Source organism: Oncorhynchus kisutch, linkage group LG15 (genome assembly GCF_002021735.2).
Source record: "Oncorhynchus kisutch isolate 150728-3 linkage group LG15, Okis_V2, whole genome shotgun sequence".
In the NCBI taxonomy this organism is placed as follows: Eukaryota; Metazoa; Chordata; class Actinopteri; order Salmoniformes; family Salmonidae; genus Oncorhynchus; species Oncorhynchus kisutch.
In genome coordinates, this window is record NC_034188.2 from 77,246,262 (window position 1) to 77,261,311 (window position 15,050).

The following is a 15,050-nucleotide window of genomic DNA, read 5'->3' on the forward strand; positions in this document are numbered from 1 at the left end:
CAGGTCATTTTTACCACAATCCTGACTAGTCTTCTAGTCCCTGCCACTGAAAAACATCCCCATGTCTTGTCTCAGAGCTCTACAGACGATTCCTTCCACGTCATGGCTTGGTTTTTACTCTGTCATGTACAGTCAACTGAGACTTGACAGGTGTGTGCCTTTCCAAATCATGTCCAACCAATTGAATTTACCACAGGTGGACTCCAATCAAGTTGTAGAAACATTTAAGAATGCTCAATGGCGAGAGCATGTACTAGAGCTCCATTTTGAGTCTCATAGCAAGAGAGTCTAAATACTTAAGGGAACCCCTCAACATTCCGCTGAAAAGGCAGCACACAAAATTCAAAAATATATTTTAGAAATGTGTAACTTTCACACATTAACAAGTCCAATAAACCAAATGAAAGATAAACGTCTTGTTAATCTACCCATTGTTCCGATTTCAAAAATGCTTTACAGCGAAAGCACAACATATGATTATGTTAGGTCAGAGCCAAGTCACAAAAACACAGCCATTTTTCCAGCCAAAAGATAGGAGTCACAAAAAGCAGAAATAGATAAAATGAATCACTAACCTTTGATGATCATCAGATGATACTCATAGGACATCATGTTACACAATACATGTATGCTTTGTTCGATAAAGTGCATATTTATATCAAAACATCTTTACATTGGCGCGTTACGTGCAGTATTGTTTTGCTTCCAAAACATTCGGTGAGTTTGCAGAGCCACATCAATTTACAGAAATACTCATAACATTGATAAGATACAAGTGTTATTCACAGAATTAAAGATAGACTTCTCCTTAATGCAACCGCTGTGTCAGATATTAAACAAAACTTTACGGACAAAGCATACTATGCGATATATCCACCAGTTGAGTCAACATAAGTCAGAAATAGCATAAATATTCACTTACCTTTGATGATCTTCATCAGAATGCACTCCCAGTTCCACAATAAATGTTTGATTAAGTTCATCATTTATGTCCACATAGCTACTTGTTAGCGCGTTCAGCCCAGTAATCCATCTTCATGAGGTACGAGCACTAAATACTGTTGACACTAGTCGATAGGCCAAGCTTTGAAAAACTACAAACCTCAGATTTCCCACTTCCTGGTTTTCACCTGCCATATGAGTTCTGTTATACTCAAAGCCATCAAACAGTTTAGAAACTTCAGTGTTTTCTATCAAATACTACTAATAAAGCATATATTTGCAACTGGGACTGAGTAGCAGGCGGTTTACTCTGGGCACGCTTTTCATCCAAATGTGAAAATGCTGCCCCCTATCTCAAACAGGTAAAAAAATATAATGGGCACATTTTTTCCCTAATAGCCTGTTTTTCCTTTGTCATTATATGTAGAGGTATTAAATTGTTTTTCATAAATGTTTAGAATAAGGCTGTAATGTAACAAAATGTGGAGAAATAGGTCTGAATAAGTTCCAAAATCACAGTAGACAGTATATCTGCTGGACAAGGATTGTCCCAACTTTCAAGAATCCCTGAGCTAAGGGGCAGATGTAGCCAGGCTATATAAATAAGTGCAGGCAGAAACTTAAAGGTAGCATACAACAAATGCTAGCAGACAACTTTATTGAACATTATTATAAAAGTTCCATTAAACCATCTCACATTTAAACAATGGAAGCCTGCTTTTTTTGTCCCAACATTTTACAAGAAACAGTAAAAAAGATAAACATCATCAAAAGACAAAACATTTTTTTAAATTTTATTCACAATTAGATACAAGATAAGAGCATAAAATAAATGTGGCACTGGCCAGTCCAGAACAGGCACTCAAGTCCTGCTTAACCATACAAGTCAGTTTGGTACTGCATATTATACTGACATCCCCTTCCTCCCCCTCACACCTCTTCTTGATGTGGTGGGTCAAATGTAATCTCGCAAGCCTTCATCTCAAGCTCTCTCGTTTACAATATGAAATGTCTGGAAGTAAAAGGTGACTAAGGGTCAGCAGTCCTCATTTAGGATGTCCGTCTCCATTCCTCAAAATGTGATACTGATTCCTCCTAAAATAGCCCATTCCCAGAGAAAAACAGTGACGCGCACCTCATGTGTAGGCTACTGTGTGGCTTCAGGTGTGTGTAGTTGGCAGGCCCAACAGACAGGGGGCACTCAGCAGGGACGGGTGGCTGCTGACATGCATGGTCCCTGCTGTGGAGTACTTGAGGAAAGTAGCGCGAGTGTCTTTGCTCTGGGCCCGGGCTGCAGCCCCTGCCTGGATGAGCATTATCCTCAGCAGGGTCGTCTCACTGAAGGAGGCAGACAGGACACAAAGGTTGAGTCAAAACACAACAGAAGTACATTCCACTTCAAAGTCTAATAGTGAAAATGATTGGGTATCATGTCAAGTATATTTGCAATCAAGAAAAGAGCCTCTTCTCACCTGCCTACGTGGATACTTGAGGCAACACACCAGGCAGTCTCTCCCTCTGGGGTGGGGGGCTCCTGCAGTACCCTGCGGGACAGACAGAGGGCAGCACCAGCCAGGTGGGCAGCCAGGAACACAACACACTGTCCCTCCAACAGAGAGAGCTCCAGAAGGTAACGGGCCATCCACACCACCTGGACGTAGAGACACGTAAAGGGGGACGTTCCAGGTTGTCTTAATTGCGGTTGTGCTGCACATCTCAGATAACTAATATTTTCATGTGGATCTGATAATCTGAGCAGTTTGACTAGCAACTAGGTTAAAGCAGTCATTTGGCCAATGCGGTTTCTGTCTGAACATTCCCAGGGCGCCACATAGCACTTGCTAATTGACATTCTGCGGTTTATTTCTGAAAGTTTTATATCCCTATTAAGATGTCCAGTGAAGGTAGACATGCAATTTGTTGACATCACAATACCGTACCAATTTACATATTATCCTGAATGCTAAACAAAACAAAACGGGTGTTAAATTCACTGCTCTGTCATTTGAGGGAACTGTCAGAGGCACTCGTCTTGTTAACTCTCCAACATTTAGAGAATAAAGGAGCCAACATGGCATCCATTCTAGAATCTGGCTGAACTGCTCAGGGTTAAAGTGTTCAGGGTTCACCCACCTTGGCACTGCAGTGGGCGATTGAGGCAGAGAGGAGCAGGAAGTGCAGGGGAGAGCAGTGGGAAAGCTCAAACTTCAGCTCAGTGAGGACTCGGCGCTCCATACGGAGCAGCTGTCTATTGGAGTAGCCATTCTCCATGAGGAAGCACAGCTCAGACACCTGGAGAGAGGGAGGGGGTTTGGAGAACACTAGAGAAAGCCCTGGTCCAAAAACAACCCTGCACAATCCCCTTCTCTAGCTCCCACTGTCAGTGTTTGAAAGTCTGGAAGAACCAGACATATATCCAACTCTTAATTGACCAAGCTAGGCATAATGGCTTCAGGGAGGGAAAACATTGGTGAAGAACACCATATGTGTCTGACCTAGGTTTGATGTAGAGTACCTCAGGGAGAAGACACTCTTCTTTCTTGGCAGCCAGGAAGAGACAGACCACTCCCAGTAGCTGCAGTTTGGCTGTGTTCACCTTGATCTGGTGTAGGCAGCGGTTCAGGAGGTGGACAGACAGGTAGAGGGTCTCCTCTGAGAAATGGAACACCTCCTGTAAGAGGCAGGGGTGATGGGAGGACACAATGGCCTGAATTCTACCACATACATTTAGTCTTAGGTACGCTGAAGGGCATCTGCTTAAAACCTGCTTCACTTGAGGGTCAACCTGTTGTCAAGTGCACATTTTCTAAATATGAGAAGTAGCAAGTTGAGTACATTTTAACCAGGAAATCCTTCTAGATAAATAGTAGAGGGACACGAGGGGAACTCACATGGACTTGGATGAGCCAGTCGACCAGGATGGCACGGGTGGTGTATGTGAAAGGTCTGGGTAGGTCTGCATTGGGGAAGGTGAACCGCAACTGACTCCTCTGGAAAAGGAGGCAGTGTCAATTAGAGGGCGACCGATTATGATTTTTCAACGTCGATACAGATTATTGGAGGACCAAAAAAGCCGATACCGATTAATCAGCCGATAAAAAAATGTATTTGTAATAATGACAATTACAACAATACTGAATGAACACTTATTTTAACTTAATATAATACATCAATCAAATCAATTTAGCCTCAAGTAAATAATGAAACGTGTTCAATTTGGTTTAAATAATGCAAAAACAAAGTGTTGGAGAAGGAGGTAAAGTGCAATACGTGCTATGTAAGAAAGCTAACGTTTCAGTTCCTTGCTCAAGAACATGAGAACATATGAAAGCTGGTGGTTCCTTTTAACATGAGTCTTCAATATTCCCAGGTAAGAAGTTTTAAGTTGTAGTTATTATTGGAATTATAGGACTATTTCTCTATACCAAATCAAATCAAATTTATTTATATAGCCCTTCATACATCAGCTGATATCTCAAAGTGCTGTACAGAAACCCAGCCTAAAACCCCAAACAGCAAGCAATGCAGGTGTAGAAGCACCATTCGTATTTAATTAACCTTTGACTATTGGATGTTCTTCTAGGCACTTTAGTATTGCCAGTGTAACAGTACAGCTTCCGTCCCTCTCCACCCTCTCCTCGCTCCTCCCTGGGCTCGAACCAGCAACACAACGACAACAGCCACCATCGAAGCAGCGTTTCCCATGCAGAGCAAGGGAAAGAACCACAGGCTCAGAGCGAGTGACGTTTGAAACGCTATTAGCGCGCGCTAACTAGCTAGCCATTTCACTTCGGTTATACCAGCCTCATCTCGGGAGTTGATAGGCTTGAAGTCATAAACAGTGCAACAAAACGCATGTAAGTGCTGTTTGAATGAATGTTTACGCGCCTGCTTCTGCCTACCACCGCTCAGTCAGATACTTGTATGCTTAGTCAGATTATATGCAGGACACACTAGATAATATCTAGTAATATCATCAACCATGTGCAGGTAACTAGTGATTATGATTGATTTATTGTTTTTTATAAGATAAGTTTAATGCTAGCTAGCAACTTACCTTGACTGCATTCACATAACAGGCAGACTCCTTGTGGAGTGCAACGAGAGAGAGGCAGGTCGTTTTTGTGTTGGAGTAGTTAACTAAGATTGGATCCCCCGATTTGACAAGGTGAAAATCTGTCGTTCTGCCCCTGAACGAGGCAGTGAACCCACCGTTCCTAGAACGTCATTGAAAATGAGAATGTTCTTAACCGACTTGCCTAGTTAAATAAAGGTATTCAAATTAAAATAAATAAAAGGCAAATCGGTGCCCAAAAATACCGATTTCTGATTGTTATGAAAACTTGAAATCGGCCCTAATTAAATCGGCCGACCTCGTGTCAATGACAGAAGTACAGCAAACCAACAAAATAACTCCACTAGCTTGGTTTCCAGCCCATTGGCAAAATATTTTCATGCGGCTATTCAAACAATTTCCCAGTGGCGTATCCACCAAATTGAAATTTGCAGACAAAAATAAAGTTTGCATTTCCATCACAGCTTCAACTCTACCGATAGTTTTGTCACAGAAACGGTTGCATTAAATAGCAAATGTGCAGACTCTGGCCTTCGTGACTCAAAGTTTATGGTTGCTAAAATCAATAGCTTACTGAATTAATTTTAGACAGATCACACCATGTTGAACGAACAAATGCTCTGTCCGCATTTATAAAATTGTACCAAAACTTCCTGTTGCAGCACAGCTGACGTGTTATTTTTTTATTATTATACGGTATGACTACCAGCATAAAAACTGTAGATGGAAACCGATATACTGATTCAAATGTAGAGCGATTCTTGACTAACAATACAAGCCTACTCCCAATCTTGTTCAACTTTCCTAAGTTGTGACAAGAGTGTGAGCTAAAGCCTAGGAAGCTAAAAACCCTAGGAATTAACTCTGGGATCTAACAAGACTATCTGGGTCTGACGCAAGGCTACTCATTACATGGAACCACCTCTATTACACCCCCCACCATCATGTCAGAGAAGATGTCCCATGCGTAGCTCCTGTCGTAGATAAGACCAAGCGTCTCCATGGCCAGCTCAGTCTCATGACGAAGCATGCCAGGCACCAACGCCTGCAGGCTATAGAGGCCCTGGAGGCCATGCAGGTAGATCAGCACAGCCTCTTCCTCCATACAGCCACCTGACCTTAGTAGAGATAGGGTTAACTTAGTACAGACATGGCTTGACACACAATTATATGTTATATTTGGTACAGGAATATATTGCAGTGACCTGAATGAGAGGGGCTGTCATCCTCATGGAAGCCCATGATAATGCCATCATCTGTTGACACAGGCAGCCTCCTGGCCTGCAGACATACACAGCAGGACAATCACATTAACACAGAGCGTGGCACAGAGGAAGGATAAGATATCAAAATATGGTATTGTAAGACTGCATTAATATGGAGACTCCACATACTGTTCTGAGACTTCAATAAATGATTTGATGTGAAGTGTACTCGATGCATAAAGACTAGAGAGCAAGCAATGGGGTGAGACAGTATATGCACTTGAATGTGGGCCTTCGCAGCTGGGGTTTATTCATTATGCCAATTCTGTTGCAAAACACTCCTTAAACATAAGCCAACTGAAAGGAACCTACCTGAATTTGTCCAATAGAACCTCAAATTTTACAGTATGGACTAATGATTACACTCCAGAACAGATGGAAGAGCGTTACCAGGGGGAAGAGGAAATGGAATAGAAGGCAGGTCAGGCTCTATTAGAATGAAAGAGGTGTACCCATCTGGCCTCTGGCTCAGTTTTCTGGTAGGTCCCCTTGGACTCTCCCTCCTGGGGCTGCCAACGCTCTTTGGGCCCACAGGCATTGGCCAAGGCTCTTAAGGGGGCTCGTCTCTCTTCCACCACCTGTATTGGAGGCAGCCAAAAATACATCTTAGGGACGGATGAAAATGTACACAACGGTTACCTATATAAACTCAGCATTGCCTGCAATGACAAGCAAAGTCCGAAGACCATGACGGAACCTCCAGCACCAACACGATCCCGTTCCAGAGCACAGGCCTCGGTGTAACGCCCATTCCTTCAACGATAAACGCGAATCCGACCATCACCCCTGGTGAGACAAAACCGCAACTCGTCAGTGAAAAGCACTTTTTGCCAGTCCTGTCTGATCCAGCGACTGTGGGTTTGTGCCCATAGCCGACGTTGTTGCCGGTGATGTCTGGTGAGGACCTGCCTTACAACAGGCCTACAAGCCCTCAGTCCAGCCTATTGTGGACAGTCTGAGTACTCGGGCAGTTGATGCCATTTTGTACCTGTCCAGCAGGTGTATGGATGTACCGATCCTGTGCCGGTGTTGTTACACGTGGTCCGCCACTGCGATGACAATCAGCTGTCCGTCCTGTCTCCCTGTAGTGCCGTATTAGGGGTCTCACAGTACGGACATTGCAATGTATTGCCCTGGCCACATCTGCAGTCCTCATGTCTCCTTGCAGCATGCCTACGGCACATTCACGCAGGTGAGCAGGGACCCTGGGCATCTTTCTTTTGGAGTTTTCCAGAATCAGTAGAAAGGCCTCTTCAGTGTCCAAAGTTACCATAACTAACCTTAATTGCCCACTGTCTGTAAGCTGTTCGTGTCTTAACGACCGTTCCACAGGTGCATGTTAAGCATTTCACTGTAAGGTCTACACCAGTTGTGCGCCAAATACGTGACAAATAAACTTTGATTTAATGTTCATTAATTGTTTATGGTTCATTGAACAAGCATGGGAAACTGTTTCAAGCCTTTACAATGAAGATCTGTGAAGTTGCTTGGATTTTTACAACTTATCTTTGAAAGGAAGGGTCCTGAAAAAGGGCCGTTTCTTTTTTTTTCTGAGTTTAAATCCTAATAAGCATTCTAAAAACAGAATTGACAAATTACAATGCCCCTCCCCTGGACTAGATTTAAAAATCACTAAACCATCCACAAATTGAAAATGCATTTAGAAAGTATTCAGACCTGCACTTATTAAACATGCTGTTACAGCCTCTTAAGATGGATTCAACCCCCCCCCCCCCCCCCCCCCCAATCAAATCAATCAATCTACACACAATACCCCATAATGACAGAGAAACCAGGTCTAGAAATTAACTATTAAAAACTGAAACATTTGCATAAGTAGCCGGACCATTTACTCTGTACTTTGTTGAAGCACCTTCAGCAGCAATTACAGCCTCAAGTCTTCTTGGGTGTAATTCTACAAGCTTGGCACACCTGTATTGGGGAGTTCCTCCCATTCTTCTCTGAAGATCCTCTCAAGCCCCGTCAGGTTGGATGGGGAGCGTTGCTGCATAGCCATTTTCAGGTCTCTCCAGAGATGTTCGATCAGGTTCAAGTCTGGGCTCTGGCTGGGCCACTCAAGGACATTGAGACTTGTCCAGAAGCAATGCCTGTGTTGTCTTGGCTGTGTGCTAAGGCTTGTTATCCTGTTGGAAGGTTAACCATCGCCCCAGTCGGAGGTCCTGAGTAGGTTGTCATCAAGGGTCTCTGTACTTTGCTCCGTTCAGCTTTGCCTCAATCCTGACTAGTTTCCCAGTCCCTGCTGCTGAACCCCCGCCCCCCCCCCCCAGCATGATGCTGCCACCGCCATGCTTCCCCGTAGGGATGGTGCCAGGTTTCCTCCAAATGTGACGCTTTGAATTCTTTGGCCTGAATGCCATCTTGGTTATATCAGACCAGAGAATGTTGTTTCTTATGTTCTGAGAGTCCTTCAGGTGGCGTTTGGCTAACTCCAAGTGGGTTGTCATGTGCCTTTTACTGAGGAGTGGCTGCCATCTGGCCACTACCATAAAGGCCTGATTGGTGGAGTGCTGCAGAGATAGTTGTCCTTATGGAAGGTTTTGCCATCTTTAGAGAGGAACTCCGGAATTCGGTCAGAGTGACCATCGGGTTCTTGGTCACCTCCCTGACCAAGGCACTCCTCTCCCGAATGCTCAGTTTGGCCAGAAGTCTTGGAAGTAGTTTGGAACCACTGTGTTCGAAGGGGCCCAACAATGACAGTCATTTTTTTGTACCCTTCCCTGCATCTGTGCCTTGACACAATCTTGTCTCGGAGCTCTACAGACAATTCCTTCAACCTTGTGGCTTGGTTTTTGCTTTGACATGCACTGTCAACTCTGGGACCTTATAGACAGGTGTGTGCCTTTCCAAATCATGTCCAATCAATCGAATTCACCACAGGTAGACTCCAATCAAGTTGTCGAAACAGCTCAAGGATGATCAATGGAAACAGAATGCACCTGAGATAAATTTCATAGCAAGGGTCTGAATACGTAAGTAAATTAGCCAACATTTCTAAAAACCTGTTTTCGCTTTGTCATTATGGGGTATTGTGTCTAGATTGATGAGATTGTATTTAAAAAAAAAACTATTTTAGAATAAGGCTGTAATGAAACAAAATGTGGAAGGGGTCTGACTTACTTTCCAAATGAGGTGCAGACACATGCGCGATGCCACCCCTCATCTCTGATTCTCCCCTGGGCGGGCAATATCAAATGTGCCTATAGGCCATTTAATGTGATCTCAATCATTTGATTAACAAGCTACTAAGCACAGATCAAAGTTATATTTCTAAGATGCTGGGATGGTGTAAATAAAACTAGGCAGTTTACACACTGCAATAGATATTCCAACCCTATGCCCGTCTGCTCTTCTCTTGCTGATCAAAATAGTTTGTGTGCTTCTTAACCAATGGCTGTGCAGTGTAGAGCTACGGTGGCAGTTCAGGAGTGGAGTCAACGGTTTCTGCCAAAAATAGTTTTTGATTAGGCTTGGTCCCCCCAAAAAATATACCATATTGTGCACAGACTAGTCTATGTTCTGTTCAGAGTAAGAAGGAGAGTGCATAGAGGAGGACCAGAGAGCAACTTTGATAGCTTGCTGCTACTACTACTACAATAATTATTTCCCATGATGTATTTATCAGAGTTATTGACTTCACAAAACACCAGATTCAAGTAACTTACATTACATCAGATGCATATTGAGATATCCTTGTATTGTTATTGACATTTAGAGGCAAACTTCACTTGGGAAGTAATCAAGACTGAACTATAAACGCAACATGTAAAGTGTTAGTCCCATATTTCATGAGCTGAAATAAAAGATCTCAGAAATGTTCCATAAGTACAAAAGCTTCTCTCAAATTGTGCACAAATTTGTTTACATGCCTGTTAGTGAGTATTTCCCCTTTGCCAAGATAATCCATCCATTTGACAGCTGTGGTATAGCAAGAAGCTGATTAAACAGCATGACCATTACACAGGTGCACCTTGTGCTATGGGAAAAAGAAAGCCACTAAAACATGTCGCTACAGATGTCTCAAGTTGAGGGAGCACAAGAGCAGTTGCCAAAGAATTTAATGTTAATTTCTCTACCATAAGCTGCCTCCGTTGTTTTAGCTACTCACTGAAGAGTAGCCAGCAGTTAAAGAATCGATGTCCATTCTTAGCCTGTAATTTAGGTCATTTGTGTGGTATAAAAATAAAATCTGCTAATATGTAAAAGTATGTAGAATAGCATGACATGTTTAAAGGCATTTTACTTTTATAAAACCAGGCAAACCAAAACAACCAAATGCATCTAAACGTGAACCAATGCTCAGTTGCGGTATAGTTCTAGAAACAAATCCCTCTACTTTCATATCACATCAAAAGTATTTCACAAATGCAAAATACACTGCATACCACAAGAGGCTGGTGGTGCCTTAATTTGGGAGGATGGGCTTGTGGTAATGGCTGGAGCAGAATGGTATCGAATACATAGATTCCATTTTCTCCCTTCCAACCATTTTTATGAGCCATCCTCCCCTCAGCAGCCTCCACTGCTGTACAGTTTTAACTGGTTGTAACAGTTGCAGCCAACAGTATTTTTTAGTGCCAACATCTTTGTGGTGTCCGTCTCCTGATACACACAGATATGCAGATACTGTTTTCCACAAACAATCACCCTGACCCTCCACGGCCGCGTGGAAACCCTGACCCTCCACGGCCGCGTGGAAACCCTGACCCTCCACGGCCGCGTGGAAACCCTGACCCACTATTTGCTTGAATTTCTCAGTCTGGTTCCCTTTTTCAGGGCAATGTGAAAACAAAGCTCCCCAGGTGCGTTTGTCATTATTCCCACACCACACACTAAACTAGTGCAACACAGTTTCCCCTGCCATTACACAACAAGAGAAGATGACGTGCAGCCTCGTGGGGGGGGGGGGGTTTATAGTTATGATTATTTGTATGTAGTATTTGATCTATAGGTCAAGACAGCGTGTAACTGATTACTTGATTGTGGGGGTTGAATAGTGTGATTAGGCAACAGTTGGTGGGAATCACAATCAAATAAATCTGTAAAATAAAAAAGCAATTCTAGCTCTTAAAAGGGGCAGTAACCTACCTTGGGTTTACAATTTTATTTAAAGCAGTTATCCATCTGCAGTTATTCTGCCATTTCTTCTGTTACCAATACTATTTACATGTTAATAGTAGCTTCTGATTACAATTACGTCTAATCTTTTAACTAAATGCAATCTATTAGCTTCCTAAATATACGTAGGCACACACACACACATACATACATACATATATATATATATATCACACACACACACACACACACTGTTCATTAACACATCCTGATGGAATGGCTTGTGCTTTACCATGTAAAACCCTGAGAGCATTGAGTGACTGTTGTAAAAAGACCTTGGTTTGTTCCTAAATATAGCAATGTGAATGCAAAGAGAACAGAAGCCTAAACAAAAGAAAGGGATGTGAACTGGAAAAAGAGCTGAGTTCTCACCCAAAAGGCAGTACAAAAAATGATTTTGCCTTCATTTATTTTACCCCAGAGTTCACTTTAAAGACTGAGATGGCTTATTTTACCCCAGAGTTCACTTTAAAGACTGAGATGGCTTATTTTACCCCAGAGTTCACTTTAAAGACTGAGATGGCTTATTTTACCCCAGAGTTCACTTTAAAGACTGAGATGGCTTATTTTACCCCAGAGTTCACTTTAAAGACTGAGATGGCTTATTTTACCCCAGAGTTCACTTTAAAGACTGAGATGGCTTATTTTACCCCAGAGTTCACTTTAAAGACTGAGATGGCTTATTTTACCCCAGAGTTCACTTTAAAGACTGAGATGGCTTATTTTACCCCAGAGTTCACTTTAAAGACTGAGATGGCTTATTTTACCCCAGAGTTCACTTTAAAGACTGAGATGGCTTATTTTACCCCAGAGTTCACTTTAAAGACTGAGATGGCTTATTTTACCCCAGAGTTCACTTTAAAGACTGAGATGGCTTATTTTACCCCAGAGTTCACTTTAAAGACTGAGATGGCTTATTTTACCCCAGAGTTCACTTTAAAGACTGAGATGGCTTATTTTACCCCAGAGTTCACTTTAAAGACTGAGATGGCTTATTTTACCCCAGAGTTCACTTTAAAGACTGAGATGGCTTATTTTACCCCAGAGTTCACTTTAAAGACTGAGATGGCTTATTTTACCCCAGAGTTCACTTTAAAGACTGAGATGGCTTATTTTACCCCAGAGTTCACTTTAAAGACTGAGATGGCTTATTTTACCCCAGAGTTCACTTTAAAGACTGAGATGGCTTATTTTACCCCAGAGTTCACTTTAAAGACTGAGATGGCTTATTTTACCCCAGAGTTCACTTTAAAGACTGAGATGGCTTATTTTACCCCAGAGTTCACTTTAAAGACTGAGATGGCTTATTTTACCCCAGAGTTCACTTTAAAGACTGAGATGGCTTATTTTACCCCAGAGTTCACTTTAAAGACTGAGATGGCTTATTTTACCCCAGAGTTCACTTTAAAGACTGAGATGGCTTATTTTACCCCAGAGTTCACTTTAAAGACTGAGATGGCTTATTTTACCCCAGAGTTCACTTTAAAGACTGAGATGGCTTATTTTACCCCAGAGTTCACTTTAAAGACTGAGATGGCTTATTTTACCCCAGAGTTCACTTTAAAGACTGAGATGGCTTATTTTACCCCAGAGTTCACTTTAAAGACTGAGATGGCTTATTTTACCCCAGAGTTCACTTTAAAGACTGAGATGGCTTATTTTACCCCAGAGTTCACTTTAAAGACTGAGATGGCTTATTTTACCCCAGAGTTCACTTTAAAGACTGAGATGGCTTATTTTACCCCAGAGTTCACTTTAAAGACTGAGATGGCTTATTTTACCCCAGAGTTCACTTTAAAGACTGAGATGGCTTATTTTACCCCAGAGTTCACTTTAAAGACTGAGATGGCTTATTTTATTACGAGGACGATGTGTAAACACCCTTAATAACAAAACTCCCTCCTACAGAAGATGCCTTTGTCCAATGACATGTGTAATGGACCTGAGCATCATGATCAAGGGCTACAAATGATCTATGAAACCATTCCCACCCAAAACCAGAAAATAAATCAATTGATTTAATACTTTTATTTAACTAGGCAAGTCAGTTACTAACAAATTATTATTTAAAAATTGCGGCCTACCAAAAAGGCAAAAGCACCACTGTGGGGTTGGGACATAGAACAAACATCACAAGAGAACCCACAATACATAAGAGACCTAAGAACACAGCATGTTAGCGCCACATGACAACACAACATGGTAGCAGCATAAAACATGGTACACACATTATTGGGCACAGACAACATCACAAAGGTAAGGCAGATACAATACATCACGCGAAGCAGCTACAACTGTATGTAAGTGTCCATGATTGAGTCTTTAAATGAAGAGATGGATTTGTGTTTTTTTGCAGGTCGTTCCAGTCGCTAGCTGCAGCGAACTGAAGAGGAGCGACCCAGGGGTGTGTGCTTTGGGGACCTTTAACCAAATGTGACTGGCAGAACAGAACGGGTGTTGTATGTGGAGGACGAGGGCTAAAGTAGGTATCTTAGGGTGAGTGAGGCCTAAGAGGGTTTTATAACTTGAGCATCAACCAGTGGGTCGTGCGACGGGTATAAAGATATAACCAGTTTATTTTGAAAATATTTTATTCACCAATCATGCAGTTAAAATAGAGTTACGGGCTTCTAAGTAAGCATTTCACGGGAAGGTTAACACCTGTTACATTCGGCGAATGTGACAAATAAAATGTGATTTACTTGGAAAGGGATAAACAAACTCGCAGGTGTGGGTCACCGGTGTTGTGCGCCATTTAAATATTTGGACACATTATGGGACGTCGAATACACAAAACTGTACGCATTTTATTTCAACTTTAAACTCACCTTCTTGTGCAAGTCCAGCAGTGGTATGGAATCGCAGAATCCGGTCTTCGCCATGACGCTTCGATCCGGAGAGAGCAAATTCACTTCGAGGCGCTGCAGCTACTTGAAACCACGAGTGGCAGATGAGACGCGAGACACAAAACAGTCAACATTATCTGACAGTCCGTTAATAAACACACGTGATTGACTAATTGGGGTTGGGGAGGTAGACGTCATGATTTGCATGTGTGTGACTGATCCCTGATCAGTTTACACTCTTACATATTCAGCATACATGTGGCAGATAAGGAATTAGCCTACATCAAAACTTTTACAATACAATGCTTGCTTTATTAGTCTATTTACATTTTTGTTGTGACGATACCCAAACCGACACACAACATCAAATCAAAAGGCATGAGTCACATGCGCCGAATATAACAGGTGTGTAAGACCTTACAGTAAAATGCTTACTTAACCAACAATGCAGTTAAAAAAACATTTAAGAATAAGAGAAGAGTAACAAGTAATTAAACAGCAGTAAAATAATAATAGCGATACTATATAGAGGGGGGTACAGATACAGAGTGCAAATAGTCGGGGCAGCCATTTGATTAGATGTTCAGGAGTCTTATGGCTTGGGGGTCGAAACTGTTTAGAAGCCTCTTGGACCTAGACTTGGCACTCCGGTACAGCTTTCCGTGTTGTAGCAGAGATAACAGTCTTTGACTAGGGTGGCTGGAGTCTGACAATTTTTCGGGCCTTCCCCTGACACCGTCTGGTATAGAAGTTCTGGATGTCAGGAAGCTTGGCCCCAGTGATGTA

The 15,050-nt window shown here is 42.3% G+C and overlaps 1 protein-coding gene across 1 annotated transcript; it reads right to left on the bottom strand.

Moving 5' to 3' along the window:
• Positions 1-1,569: 1,569 nt before the first annotated feature.
• On the bottom strand, positions 1,570-14,400 carry ccnp (cyclin P). Its single transcript, XM_020503530.2, has 9 exons — positions 14,247-14,400; positions 6,735-6,860; positions 6,223-6,298; positions 5,958-6,130; positions 3,834-3,932; positions 3,458-3,613; positions 3,076-3,234; positions 2,415-2,593; positions 1,570-2,280 (listed from the first exon to the last, which is right to left on the bottom strand). The coding sequence occupies exons 1-9, from the start codon at positions 14,298-14,300 to the stop codon at positions 2,103-2,105; spliced, it is 1,200 nt and encodes a 399-aa protein (XP_020359119.1). The 5' UTR covers positions 14,301-14,400; the 3' UTR covers positions 1,570-2,102.
• Positions 14,401-15,050: the final 650 nt, after the last annotated feature.